Genomic DNA, 13,589 nt, shown 5'->3' with positions numbered 1-13,589 from the left:
TGTATTCTCTTCAAACTCTTTTGGTGGCATTATACTCAAGTGAGGTCATCCCTCATTCAGTAGTGGGTGGATTTGATCTCTGATATGTCCATACCTGGGGGGAAATATCCATGAGTGAGGTCAGTATGGCTGAACACATAAGGATTGCAATAAAAACGTTTTATGGAAGAGAACCCATCAGAAGCTGTTGTAAATGTTCAAAGTGCCGTCTCACTTTGGGGCAAATCCACTTATAGAGAATACAAAAACATCTATGCATTTGAATGACATGAATTTGAACTAGTTTCCACAGTGAACTCAAGGGGGACGATGTCACACTTTATTCGCTGCAGCATTATATCTAAAGAGAAAACAACGACAACAGCTCATAAATGGCACATAACAATGTTCCATTGTGAAAGAAGGTCTGATATATTTGAAAGCGGTGATACTTTAAGTGTGGTTTATATGATCAAATTAAACAGAGACAACAACACTGAGCTTCCTGCCAAACAAGCAACTTATTGTTTTCCTTATCCTTCAATCACCAGAATGAAACACTTGTAGAGTCATAGGAGATTACAGAAGAAGCTGCAGGTCATAGCCAAACCAAACATTAAGCTATTTACAGTTCACAAAACAAGTCTCTTCACAAAAAAACATGACAATGCAAGCAGAGCTCAGCTCAGTAAAGGTCTAAAGAAAACTCGTTTAAGCCAACTCGTTTGTGCCAACTTGATTAACATTTTTTTTTTTGTTTGGAAGAACAAAGCAGTCTTTTTGAAAGCCATAATATGAAGCAGCAGGACCATAAAAATAACTCAGTCATATATCAAGATAGAGAGAAAGAGAGAGTGGATGTGTCTGGACTCTTCTCTGACCAATGAGATGTATGTTTGAATTTGGAGTTGGATGCTCGTGCAGCAGAACAGAGGAGAAATGGCAGCAAAGTTCAACTCAGGCAGTTCCTACTGCACAGAGAAAGAGTGACACAAATGAAAAAGCAACTGAAAGTAGGCTACAACGAGGCTGAAGCTGATAGTTTGGGATGTAAATTAACGCAAGAAGTGTTCCCAGTCAGTATTAGTTTCACAATCGTCAGTCCGTCCGTCGACAGAAACAATACTCGGTGTAACTGGTCCACTGTTTGTCCTCACCCGGGTCGTTACTGGCGTACGAGCAGGTCCCAGTGGAGTTGCAGGCCACCATGTGAAAACCAGCTTCGGCCAGCCGGTCAAACGCCTGCTCTAGAAAGTTATACTTCAGATAATACCTGGCGGTGTATTTGTCAGACGGTTTGTCTGGGTCGCGGCTCTCATTCAGAGTTTCTCCAAAAACCTCTTTGGCCAGAGATATCTTGCTGCACACGGTTATTCTGGCGACCCTGCGGAACTTTGCGTCCGCCTGGATGTCTCTCCCGATAGTGTAGCTGCCTCTATAGCCGATAGTGATGAAGCCGGCAGCGTTGGGCACGGCGGGGGAGCGCAGGGTTGTGTCCGAGGAAGAGGTGACCGGGCTGGGGAGATAAACAGCCTCCTCGGGCTCCCCGCTGCTGTCCTCCGCGCACGAGCTGTCTTTACTATCCGCGGCCAGGCGCGTCGCGAGCTCTGGCAGTTGGAAGAAGTCAGCTTCCTTCTGCAGCCGCCTCCTCTCTTTGAAGGACTCGGGCAAGAAGAGCTCGGAGTCCCGCAAGTAGTCCAGAATGTAGCGGAACAGAAAGCCGTCCCGGTCGAAGAAGAAGCGGCCCTTGCTGTCTTTTGGCAGGTCGCCCGGGGCGCTCCTAGTGAACTTGGTCCATAGGAGAGAGTTGAGGGGCGCCGCCGTAAGAGTCTCGAGCCGGGTCGCGTACACCTGCCCGCCCACGTTCAGCTCCACTACCTCAGGGAAAGTTGCACTTTGTCTGTCGGTTTGTGCCATCTCTCTTTCTCTGTGTGTCCCGTGGTTGGTGTCCTCCTCACAAGGACGGAAGGTTAGAGATTCGGAGAGTAGCGAGTCTTTCCTCACTGTACAGAACTGTTTATTATTGGTTTGGCTACGTGTAGGGGGAGGAGAAGGAAAAAGGAGAAGGACGGCCAACAGACAGAGACATTAACTGTTAACTGGAAAGCTCTTCGAAAACATAATGTTGCCTTTGAGGGCTCCATGTAGCTTAGTAGCCTATACGCCTATTTTAAAATGTATACATTATTGACTACAATTTGCAAGGCATAGGCTACATTTACTAAAGTAGCCTAGTGAAAGCTAAAGTTATTTTGTAATTCAAAGTTTACTTGCTTCATTTGCCAAGAGTTATGAGATTCATAGCTACTGCTCAAATTTGAAGTTACATTTCAGTGGGATATTTTTGTTACAACTATAGTTTAGGCCTACACATGAAGATTTTATCAGCTACCAAAAGAAAGAATAAGGCAGGTTAATTGAACTCCAACTTCCTGCATGAAAATGTGTCTTACAAAGTAGGACTAAATAAAATAGCACTCTACAACACATTCTGCTGCCAAACCATTTAGGCCCTACTGTTCTTTCCCTTCGACAAAGTAAAATTATAAATGCAGGTATTTTACTGGAACAATAGAGGCAACTCTTGCTTTCCATGAAATCCACAATCCACTTAATGAAGACTTTTGTGAATTATAATCCTTGCTATAGGCTAAGCCTTCATAATGCACGTGAGCCTCAGTCAAGTACAGTGTTGGGAACGTTACTTTAAAAAAGTTATAGTTACTCACTACTTGTTCCAAAAAGTAACTGAGTTAGTAACTGAATTACTATATAATAGAAGTAACTCGTTACCAGGGAAAGTAACTATTTGCGTTAGCCTACTGTAAAAAAAAAAGTTGCTATATGTCCAAAAAAAATTATTTTTCTGAGCAGTTTTCACAAGTCAGTTGAAATGAGTAGAACAGACAGGTAGGACTTGCAGGCTACATAACCTTCAATAGCCTATTGCACATCAACAGACAGCAAGAGGTTTATCCTACACTGCAAGTATTTTTTTTATCCTGCACTTCTTTTATCCTTGTTCTCAACAAAAGTAGTAGAGGAAACTGCTGAATGTACCGTGCTGATCTGCTATATCACTGGATTCACTTCAGGGGTGTCGGCTAAAACACCACTTAAGGCCAACAACGTCAGACTATGAAGCAAGAGACGATGAGAGGAGGAGTAAGGATTTATCCTATGTTTATTTCCTTCTTTAACATGCACAGCAGCATATAGATCCCAGGAAAAGAACAATAGCAATATTCGGCTCGTGATGACACGCTAAACAGCTGTTGCAACCGGCGAATCGCGGCCGTTTAGTAACGTGCATAAATTATAATTTATAGAGATCGGGAAACTCCATGCACTTACTCACAGGGCGATGCAAAAGAACTCAGGGAGAGCACGTTTCAACCGTGGATTGATAGGTGGTTACTGCGGCAAAGTGCACGATCACACAACAGAGAGAGAAAGAAAAATAAACTTCACTAAACAGCGCTCCGCGGCTGACTGACGTGACGGCGCTAACTGACAGTTATAATGTCATCCACACTGAATAAAACACAACTTAAAACACTATAAGAAATAAAAATCGCTTATCTTGTTGTTAACCCACTCGGTCTCCTCACTAGCAGTTTGTGTACTATGGAGCCAGGGGTGCGCTCGGATTACACAGTTTATTCAATCAATTCATATAGGCCTACGCACCGCATTTAACGTTCAGTAACGATAACGGCGTTGTAACGACGGAAAAAGTAATTAGTTAGATTACCCCGTTACTGAAAAAATAGGCGTTATTCCCAACACTGGTCAAGTATAATAAGTAAAGTGCATTTTAGTTACTGTCAGCAGATGTCAGTGACTTCCTGCAGCACAGTAGGCCCACATACCACTAGAAAAGGCACATACCACTAGAAAAGGTCAAGACATTAGGCTACATATTTTCAAGAACATGTTCTACATTTTTGCTAATACACTCTTAAATGGCCAGGAAATGACAAGCTGTTTTTATGAAGTATGGGTCCTTGTGGCAACCATAACAACTCTCCACTCATCATGTTTACATGAAGTACCAGGATGTTAATAACATATCATAAACTGCCACATGGGATGAGCAGGGGGGGGGGGGCATTATAAACAGTTGTGATATACAGATACTTAGTGTGTGTGTGTGTGTGTGTGTGTGTGTGTGTGTGTGTGTGTGTGTGTGTGTGTGTGTGTGTGTGTGTGTGTGTGTGTGTGTGTGTGTGTGTGTGTGTGTGTGGGGTGGTGGGGGGGAGGGGTGCACACTTAAGCTGCAAAGTCAGGGGGCATGTTACATTATTTGTCATATTTGCCCTGGTGCATTTTCTCTTCTGGCCTCCCACGTTTTAGATGACGATTTCAAGAGTGTATGAGGCAATGCTGCACTGTGTTTGACATGAACGATCAGATTCTGTTTTCATGTAATAGAGTTTGCTAACATCTCAGGCTACGAGTCAGTCCTCTTGTTTCCAATATTAAATGAAGAAGCTGGAATTCCACCAGTGAACACCAAATTTGTCTGTGCAGCTTGAGTGGAAGTGTGCCTGGGGTCTGTGTTTGTTCACCACTGCAATGAAAACAAAAGAAACAGGCAACACAGTAGTACACATGATGTGTAGCCTACAGAACATGTCTTCTCTGGAGGTTGGATAAAGCTGGTCTGATTGATTTGTAGTGTCTCAAATAATCCCTCAAAAAGAGGCTTCACTTTTTCCTCCTACTCACGGATTGATCTCATTTTAACACATACATATTTCAATCTACGCACCAGTGTTTGCGCTGAGGAGGAATGCTGATTATTCTGTTTCTGTTTGTATAATACTGTAAGTGTAAACCAATCAGAATGGTGAAGCAGTGAAATTGCTGTTGTTGCAACAAATATGATGATAGTGTAAAGGTCAAGTGGATAGAAAACAATTGTGCAACTGTGGCAATTTGGATTATACAGTACATTCTGATGGAGTGAAAATAATTTAAAACATCTGTATTAATGTATTATTCAGTCCATATCCTGTCCTGGAATAATGTTGGTTTTCAGAAAAGCAGAATATGTTACATAGCAGAAAGCAGACTTTTGAGTATGTAACAATTAAATAAAAAAATATTTAAGTTTTGATTGTGAAACATTTACATCTGAGTTTATTGAGCACATCATTATTATGATTATTTGTAGGTATACAGTATTATTAACATATATAACACATTCACGTGTTGCTTTCTTGACACATGGAGCTCTTATCTGAGAGCTCAAACGCACCCAGGCTTTGTACTGAATCTTTGGATTAGAGTGACATCTAGTGGTTGACCAATGAAGAAACAGGTTGTTGCTATTGTATTACCATGATGGAGATATTCGTATTTGTGGTACTAACCCACCTTCAAGAACACTTGCCACTCATTTGTATCTTATAAGGAATTCATTATTTCTTAAAACGCCAATCGAACTACTGAACATGAAGCTCGTTTGTGTGATAGTGCTTTGTCTTTATTCCCTTATGTGCATGTTGTTCTTCCATATTTGTAACACTGAAAAACATATGTTACACATGCATTGGTCTCTATTGTTGTTATAATAAAATAAATGATGACGTCTTCCTCTGTTTCTCTCTCTCTCTCTCTCTCTCTCTCTTTCTGCACCCCACACCTAAATTGTCATCCTCAGTCTAATCTTGCTCCCTCATGTCTGTGTCTTTCCAGTTAAATGTTACCTTTTTTTCTCACAGTCTGGCAGAAGATAATTGGGTAAAGGAGGTTGTTAAGTTTAGCTTTAAAGCCATGTCTTAGATACTTTGAAGGTCAAGAGATATGGCAGCTCATGTATTCATTATATATGGGTTCCTCTCTGAGAACCATCATTTATTCTTAGTTATTTGGTTCAGATTTCTGAGGCTTCATTTATTACAGGCTTTGTGTTGCTGTAACAAGCGGGGGTTATTATAGCTTTATTTGCTGTTAAATACCCATTACCTTTTCTTAAGTAGTGTGGGCGTTTTCACCTTAAAACATGTTTTTGTAGAGGTTTCTGCAGTGGTGAAATAAGTACTCTGATTACGTAATACACAATGTTCTTAAGCAAAAGTACAAAATATCATGAGCACTTAAACAATTCAAAGTTAAACAAATGATTATACTGAAAAATGCCACTTGATTGTAATATTATTATAAAATATGAACAAACTGATTGGCAACTTTGGAATAGTCAATGTGCAAGCAGCGCTTTTTTAGTTAATTTAAATACTGTAAAGAAACGTTGCCAATTGGTTTCCAATTTGAGAATCAGACCCTTCCAAATGGCCTCCACAGATAAATCTGAGGGGAAATCAGGGAAGAAAGAAGTGAAAAATAAATAAAAAATGCTGCTACAAAACTTTGTCATACTTTTTTTAAAGTTTTCTCTAAATGTAACTTTTTGTGTGGGCCTCAAACTGTTATTTAGGCTACATTTATTTAGACTCAAATACAAATGTGTAACCTTATCGTCAGTCCACCTGCATCTAGTGTTGAGACAGACAGATAGACAGATAGATAGATAGATAGATAGATAGATAGATAGATGGATGGATGGACGGACGGACGGACGGATGGATAGATAGATAGATAGATAGATACATAGATAGATAGATAGATAGATAGATAGATAGATAGATAGATAGATAGATAGATAGATAGATAGATAGATAGATAGATAGATAGATAGATAGATAGATAGATAGATAGATAGATCGATAGATAGATAGATAAATAATGTAGTAATAGGCTTGTGCTGTATTCTAACCTGTCCCTCTCTCCCAGCAATCCTTCTTGTGACATGAGGCGTGCGTCTGATGTGACACCCGGCCAAGACACTGTCACTCTGTAGTGTACTGGAGTGTGAGTCTCTGTGCTCTCTACAGCACCCGGCCCGTCATCCATGTGCTGTCTCCCCCTGTCCAGCCGTCACCCTGCTCCTGTCTAACACACACACACACACACACACACACACACACACACACACACACACACACACACACACACACACACACACACACACACACACACACAAACTCGCTGTCAGCACTCGTCCCTACTCCTTTTTTCCCCCCCAAACGCACTTTGACCTCTTGTGCTACTGCAAGGCTATTTTGATTTCAGTCAGGACACCCATTTCATAATGTTTAAAACATTCATTGCAACAATATGCATGATTTGGCAAACTTAGCAAACAGTTGCCTGAGACTGACGTTTCATTTAGCATTGTTTTGAGTCATGTTTCTAACCACCTAATGAGCCAATATGAATTATTGTTTAGCTCTGTTTTTGGTGTTGACCAAATCCTCAGAATACAATATCTGGCTCTTAAGCTGCGAAAATGCTCAACTGTGATCAGATAACTTTGTCTTTCTGCTGTTTGTTGCAGAGCAGGTGGTGTGCAGTGGAATACCAGTGATGTGTGCAAGAGGTAAGCCTTATGTGATCGGCACGGATTTTATACCTTTGGCTGTACGTCCAGGTTTTTTCTAAGCAGCAGAATTCTAAGCAGTAGAATCAACCACTGAGACATTTCTTGGGTGCTTATTGGGATTTGTCTGAGCTCCTGCGCCAGTGTCAGGGGTTGACACCAGTTTGTAAACACTGCCATACTGAGAAATACAGAGAGAGCTATATGGAGGTTATATTGGCTAGTAAAGTTGTTGGCAATGGCTTGAATGTAACTGACATTCATTCATAATGAAAAAAAGGATGCACTAATAGCTTCAATATAGTACACATAAATCACATTGCGTGTATGTGTGTTTGTAAAGCCCAAGAGTTAAAGTAAAGGCACTAAAATACATCAGTTTACCCAACATTAATTTCAAAGTCACTTATTAGCAACATGGTTGGTTGTCAAAGTAACAATAGACCAAAAGGACCTTTTTGACATGTCACATGTGTGTAAACTATACAATTAATTTGATCTCGATTCACTCTTGTTGATTCTGTGTAGCTGCTGCCTGAATCAGTTTCAGGGTCCTGGTAGTGTGACTGTGCACGTTGGCCCACTGTCATTGGTTTACGTACAACTGAGCCATTGCTCTTTAACTTACTTATTGTGGTTCATATGCAAAGTCATCCCTTCCTCATCAGTTAAGAATGACAGTGTGTGTGTGTGTGTGTGTGTGTGTGTGTGTGTGTGTGTGTGTGTGTGTGTGTGTGTGTGTGTGTGTGTGTGTGTGTGTGTGAGTGTGTGTGTGAGAGAGAGAGGGTGTGGGTCCTGACAGTGTGTCTCTTTGTGCAGGTTATGGCGGATATAGTCTTTATTGTGGGCCCTTCCGTGCTCACGTGTGTCTTTACACGGCTGTGACACAGTTGCACGCGGCTCCAGCTTTCCTCGTGCTTTGTGACTGGACGGGACTGTGTGTGTGTGTGTGTGTGTGTGTGTGTGTGTGTGTGTGTGTTCTCGTCACCTTCTCTCAGGGTTATGTCTGCACCCTTGTGCTCCTCAATCAGCCCTAATGGATCCTCTGGCTCAGACTCAACCGGGCACTAAACACACACACACACACACACACACACACACACACACACACACACACACACACACACACACACACACACACACACACACACACACACACACACACGTAAGATAGTGCAGGGCTGGATGGCTGATGTGCGTCGTGATGAGCTAAGAGGTACGACGACCCCTCATATCATTTTCTTCCAGTCTTTGTCCTTTGTTTCTTCTCTTATGTTTCACAATCACTATGAATTAGGTATAAGTGACCATTGTCCCATTGTATGTGTCCGTGATACACATATAAAAAAAAAATCCTCAGCCAGGGTTTTAATTAAGAGAAACCTAAACATTTTTAATAAGCAAGCCTTTCTTCATGACCTTTATAATAGTGATATTCACAACACCCTGGCTATTCCTGATGTCGAACTAGCTTTAGACTTTTTCATTTCCACCTTTCTATCTATTTTAAATACACATGCCCCCTTTAAGAAGTATAGAGTTAAGGATAGATCCAGTCCTTGGGTTAGTCCAGAACTTACATCTCTTCTCCAAACTAGAAACAAAGCCTGGTCTCTTGCTAGACGTACTAATAACGCCTCACATTGGATTGCATTCAGAGCCTTAAGAAATAAATGTACATCCTTAGTGAGGAAGAATGTATCTGACTACTATTTAAAATTGATCACAGACACCTATTCTAACCCAGCAAAATTCTGGAAGGTGGTTAAAACCAACAAAAATAGCTCTGCTACATCAGCTTCTATTCCAATTCAGGTTAAATTTGATGATAGTTTTATTACCGATCAAACCGAGATCTGCGCTGGTTTTAATAGACATTTTAATGTTGCTGGCCATATCTTCAAAGAGGACAACTCTAGATCTTCTCTAGCAGACAACCAGCTACCCCTTGAACAGGTTCATATGGCTACCACCAATGATGTTCCTCAGTTTTCTATTATTCCTGTGTCCTCCATTATGGTTCTTGATGCTCTCTTAAGCATTGACCCCAAGAAATCCACTGGAGAAGACAACCTAGACCCATTCTTTCTCCAACTCTCAGCCCCTGTAATTGCAGAGTGTATTACCCACATTTTTAACCTTTCTATATCTTCCTGCGTTATTCCAAGGATCTGGAAATCAGCTTGTGTCCTTCCTTTGTATAAAGCGGGAGAAAAAACTGACCCTAATAACTATAGGCCAATATCCAGACTGTCATGTCTGTCAAAAACGCTGGAATCCCTTATTAATTACCAATTGAAAACATTTCTCTCAAGTCACACTATTTTATCTGTTCACCAATCTGGTTTTAGAACTAACCATAGCACTATCTCTGCCATCACTCTGGTTACTAACAATATTGTCTCTGCCTTAGATAATAGTAATCACTGTGCTGCCCTCTTTATTGATCTCAGTAAAGCCTTTGATACAGTAGACCATTCTTTACTATTAGATAAATTGGCTAACATTGGTATTAGTGAAAATGCGTGTAGCTGGTTCAGTAATTACCTTTCTGACCGATCTCAATGTGTGAAGCTAGGTAATATCCAATCTGGTTTCTTACCCATAACCAAAGGTGTTCCACAAGGTTCAATTTTAGGTCCGGTACTATTCACCATCTACATCAATGATATTGTGTCTCTTGTCAGTGGTTGTCAAATCCATTTATATGCTGATGACACCATCTTGTATTGTGTTGCTGACTCTGCAAAGTCAGCTATTGAGAACCTGCAACTGTCCTTTAATGCTCTTCAGAATGCTCTTATTTCACTTAAACTTGTCCTTAACCAGACTAAAACTAAATTCATGTTGTTCTCTAGGGCTAGAGATTTAGACAATAGTGCATGCATCTATGCTGTAAACGGTTCTTTGATCGAAAAAGTCTCTGAATATAAGTACCTTGGTATCTGGCTAGATGAAAAACTCTCTTTTACATTTCACATAAAAAATCTTGTCTGTCGTCTGCGACAAAAGATTGGATATTTTTATAGGAATAAAGCTACCTTCCCGTTGTTTAGTAGGAAAAGGATTATTGAGGCAGTTTTTATGTCTGTCCTTGATTACGGTGATGTGGTTTATCGGCATGCATCTCGTTCATGCCTTAAACTCCTTGACTCTGTATTTCACTCTGCTTTGAGATTCATTACAGGAGATGCTTATGATACACACCATTGTGTTTTATATGAAAAGGTTGGGTGGTCCTCCCTTAAGGAGAGACGTGATGCACATTGGCATATTTTTATATATAAAGCTCTGACTGGAAAGCTACCACTCTATCTGACAGAAATGCTGCTTATTTCAGATGGGCTTTATCAAACCCGCTCAACTGACATGATCATGTTATATGTCCCCTATGCCCGGTCTGAGCTTGGTAAAACCGCTTTTAGCTATAGTGCCCCTGACTCCTGGAACAGCCTACAACATACAATTAAAATAAATACACTCATATCTGTTAACCAATTTAAAAGTATTATTTTGAATCAACCCCTCCACACTTGTAACTGTTTTAATTAGGCTATTATTTATTTCATTCAATTGATCTGAATGTTTTAAATTGTTGTTGTCTGTGTGTGTGTGTGTGTGTGTGTGTGTGTAAACTTGTTATGTATTCTCATTGTATATTGTATATTGTGTATCTGTACTCAACGTCATTGTAAAAGAGGGTCACCCCTCAATTGATCTTTCGAGGTTAAATAAAGGTTACAAACAATCCCTCAATGCTGCATCTCCCACAGTGAACATGTACCTGTATTTCAACTGTAGTAACCAATATCTAGAATACATATGTTGTATTGTTAATACAATTGAACAAAATGTAGAATGTGTAAGGGCTTTAGAATAAACATGTGCAAGTTTAAGTGAAGTTCTCCCTCATCTAAACATGACAACACAAAAATAATTTTCATAAGAAATGTCACCTCATTCCTTCTGTTTCTTTGTGTCACCAACCCCCCAACCATCACAACCATCAGCAGGGCCCTAGTGCATTATGTGTGTGTATGTGAATGTTTCACATGGGTTGGTTCTATCCACCCTTCCTCCCTTCCTCGGCATCTTCATTTGTAGAGAGAATAGGTCCCCTGGGGCTTATGTAGGCTTTTTGTATTCTCCCCACTGATTTCTATGGGATTAAAAAAAAAGACTATCCAACTCGCATGACCCTTCCTTCCTTCCTTTCTTTAGAAAATATATAAAGAGATGGGCTGAGGACAGCCCTCACACAAAGCAAGACACATACGTCAGGCTATAGAGATATACAGATGCTTTGGTGGCTTTCTTATTTTACAGTTAATTTGGCTTTGTTCTTCACAACAGACTTTTGATTTTTAAATAAAACAAATTTGCCTTCAATGGAAAGTGAGCCAAATCAACTGACAAATGGAGTAGTAATAGATTATGTTTTTTGGGAAAAAGCAAAACATCTGCTCATACATTCAACCTAAACACAAATGAAGAAAAAAAAGGAAAGCAAAATACGCTGATATGACTGTTGCTTATGCACTTGAATTGCACATGCCTTGCATTTCTCAATCTCTGCACTACTGATCCTCCATACATGCAGGTCCAATGGAATGATTTGATTCTCATCGATCCAGCAGAGCTGATGGCTCTCCACCACTTGTACAACATCTAGTCTCTGTAGATCTGAGTTTGACTCACATCACTTATTCCATATCAGTGAAGATGAATCATGGCTGAACTCATTAAGAATCTCTGGGTTTGCTGATTGCAGAGCAGTCGTCTTGTTTCTGTGGTGAGCCCCAGACTTTACCTGCAGTCGGCCAGAGTGAAACAAAGATGCTTCTATAATTAAGTTCTCGTTGCTGATTGGATTAGAGCAGCCACTGCATTCATTTGCCGAAGATGCTCTTCAGCAGCTTGGACGGGCCTAATGGAGGGGATGGAAAGATATATGGGAAAGAATGAGATATGACATAATTGAATGGTGTGTGTGTGTGTGTGTGTGTGTGTGTGAGATGTGTGTTTTTGTGTCATGTTGTCATGTCCGTGTATAAATAACTAAATGTCCCCTCAACATTTGCGTTGATATCCCATAGACATACATTATCATATCCCCTTCTCCAAGCTACATCATTTATTTTTCTTCTACCCTTCATCCATCCTTCAGGCTCTTCAGTTGTGTCAATTAGCTGCCTTGTAATTAAATTAAAGGGGACCTTTGTTATCACAAAATATTGGCAGATCGACATGATGGTGGAGCCCATGATGAGATGCACAGTAATCTGCCTTGTGTCAAGCTAACGGGAGAAGAGACTATAAGAAAGAAACCATATCTGATGCAATACATCATCTTCACATTAAACATTCTACAGTCTCTAGGCTTACATTAGGACTTAACATGGTCGCAGGTGGCTGTTTGGAGCTACAGTCAGAAGAAAGCTGAACATAGTTAGTAAAAGTGAGATCCATCAGAACATTAATAATCGTCATTGCTTACATTATCTCCTGTCAATGGGGAAATCCATGAACTTTGCATTAAACCTTTACAAAGTCAGGCGAGAGAAAGGTTTAAACATGGATGAGTCAAAATCAAAGCAGCAGAGGTTGAGTGATCTTGATTTCCGTTATTGAGAGTTGTTTTATTTCTAAGGAGGACCTTGCAAAACCTTTTCGTAACACGTAACACAGCACTCTATTTGAGGCGCTAATTTATACTTTGCTATTTTGAAGCATATTTGGGTATGATTCCAAACAAATTACATGGGCAGTCACATTGCTTCGAGTCCCTCCTCTGGAGTTATGCCTGATTCCAGAGCACGTTAGATTTCTATCTGTCTGTAATCTCATCTCCACATTGAGAGGGAAGTGCTCTAGCGGGATCTTGATTCCCAGAATTCCCTTTTATCTCTTAAGGTTGGTCTGGGAAAATGAACCTGACAGCTGAAGCAGATAAAGTGAATGGATAAAAATGATTTGAATTTTTACATTTTTAAACGTGTGTCCATGAGCCAGAGCTTCATGTCTGCTGGTTCTCCTTTTGGGATCTAATTAGACGCATTCCCCCCCCAAACCAAGAAGACAAGCAAGAATGCAGCTGTTTTTTTAGTGCCTTAGGGAGATTATTTTCAGTTTGTGCGACCAGTAGACCAAAATCTGAGAGGATCCT

The 13,589-nt window shown here is 40.4% G+C and overlaps 1 protein-coding gene across 1 annotated transcript; it reads right to left on the bottom strand.

The window, feature by feature from the left end:
• Positions 1 to 297: 297 nt before the first annotated feature.
• On the bottom strand, positions 298 to 1,972 carry LOC307255647 (BTB/POZ domain-containing protein KCTD12-like). The gene has a single exon (XM_080034373.1). It carries the CDS (start codon positions 1,894 to 1,896, stop codon positions 1,078 to 1,080), a length of 819 nt encoding a protein of 272 aa, XP_079890499.1. The 5' UTR covers positions 1,897 to 1,972; the 3' UTR covers positions 298 to 1,077.
• Positions 1,973 to 13,589: the final 11,617 nt, after the last annotated feature.

Source organism: Ammodytes marinus (genome assembly GCF_949987685.1).
Source record: "Ammodytes marinus genome assembly, chromosome: 1".
Lineage (NCBI taxonomy): Eukaryota > Metazoa > Chordata > Actinopteri > Uranoscopiformes > Ammodytidae > Ammodytes > Ammodytes marinus.
Note: the sequence above shows the minus strand (reverse complement) of the source record. Positions and strands in the feature narration are given on the sequence as shown.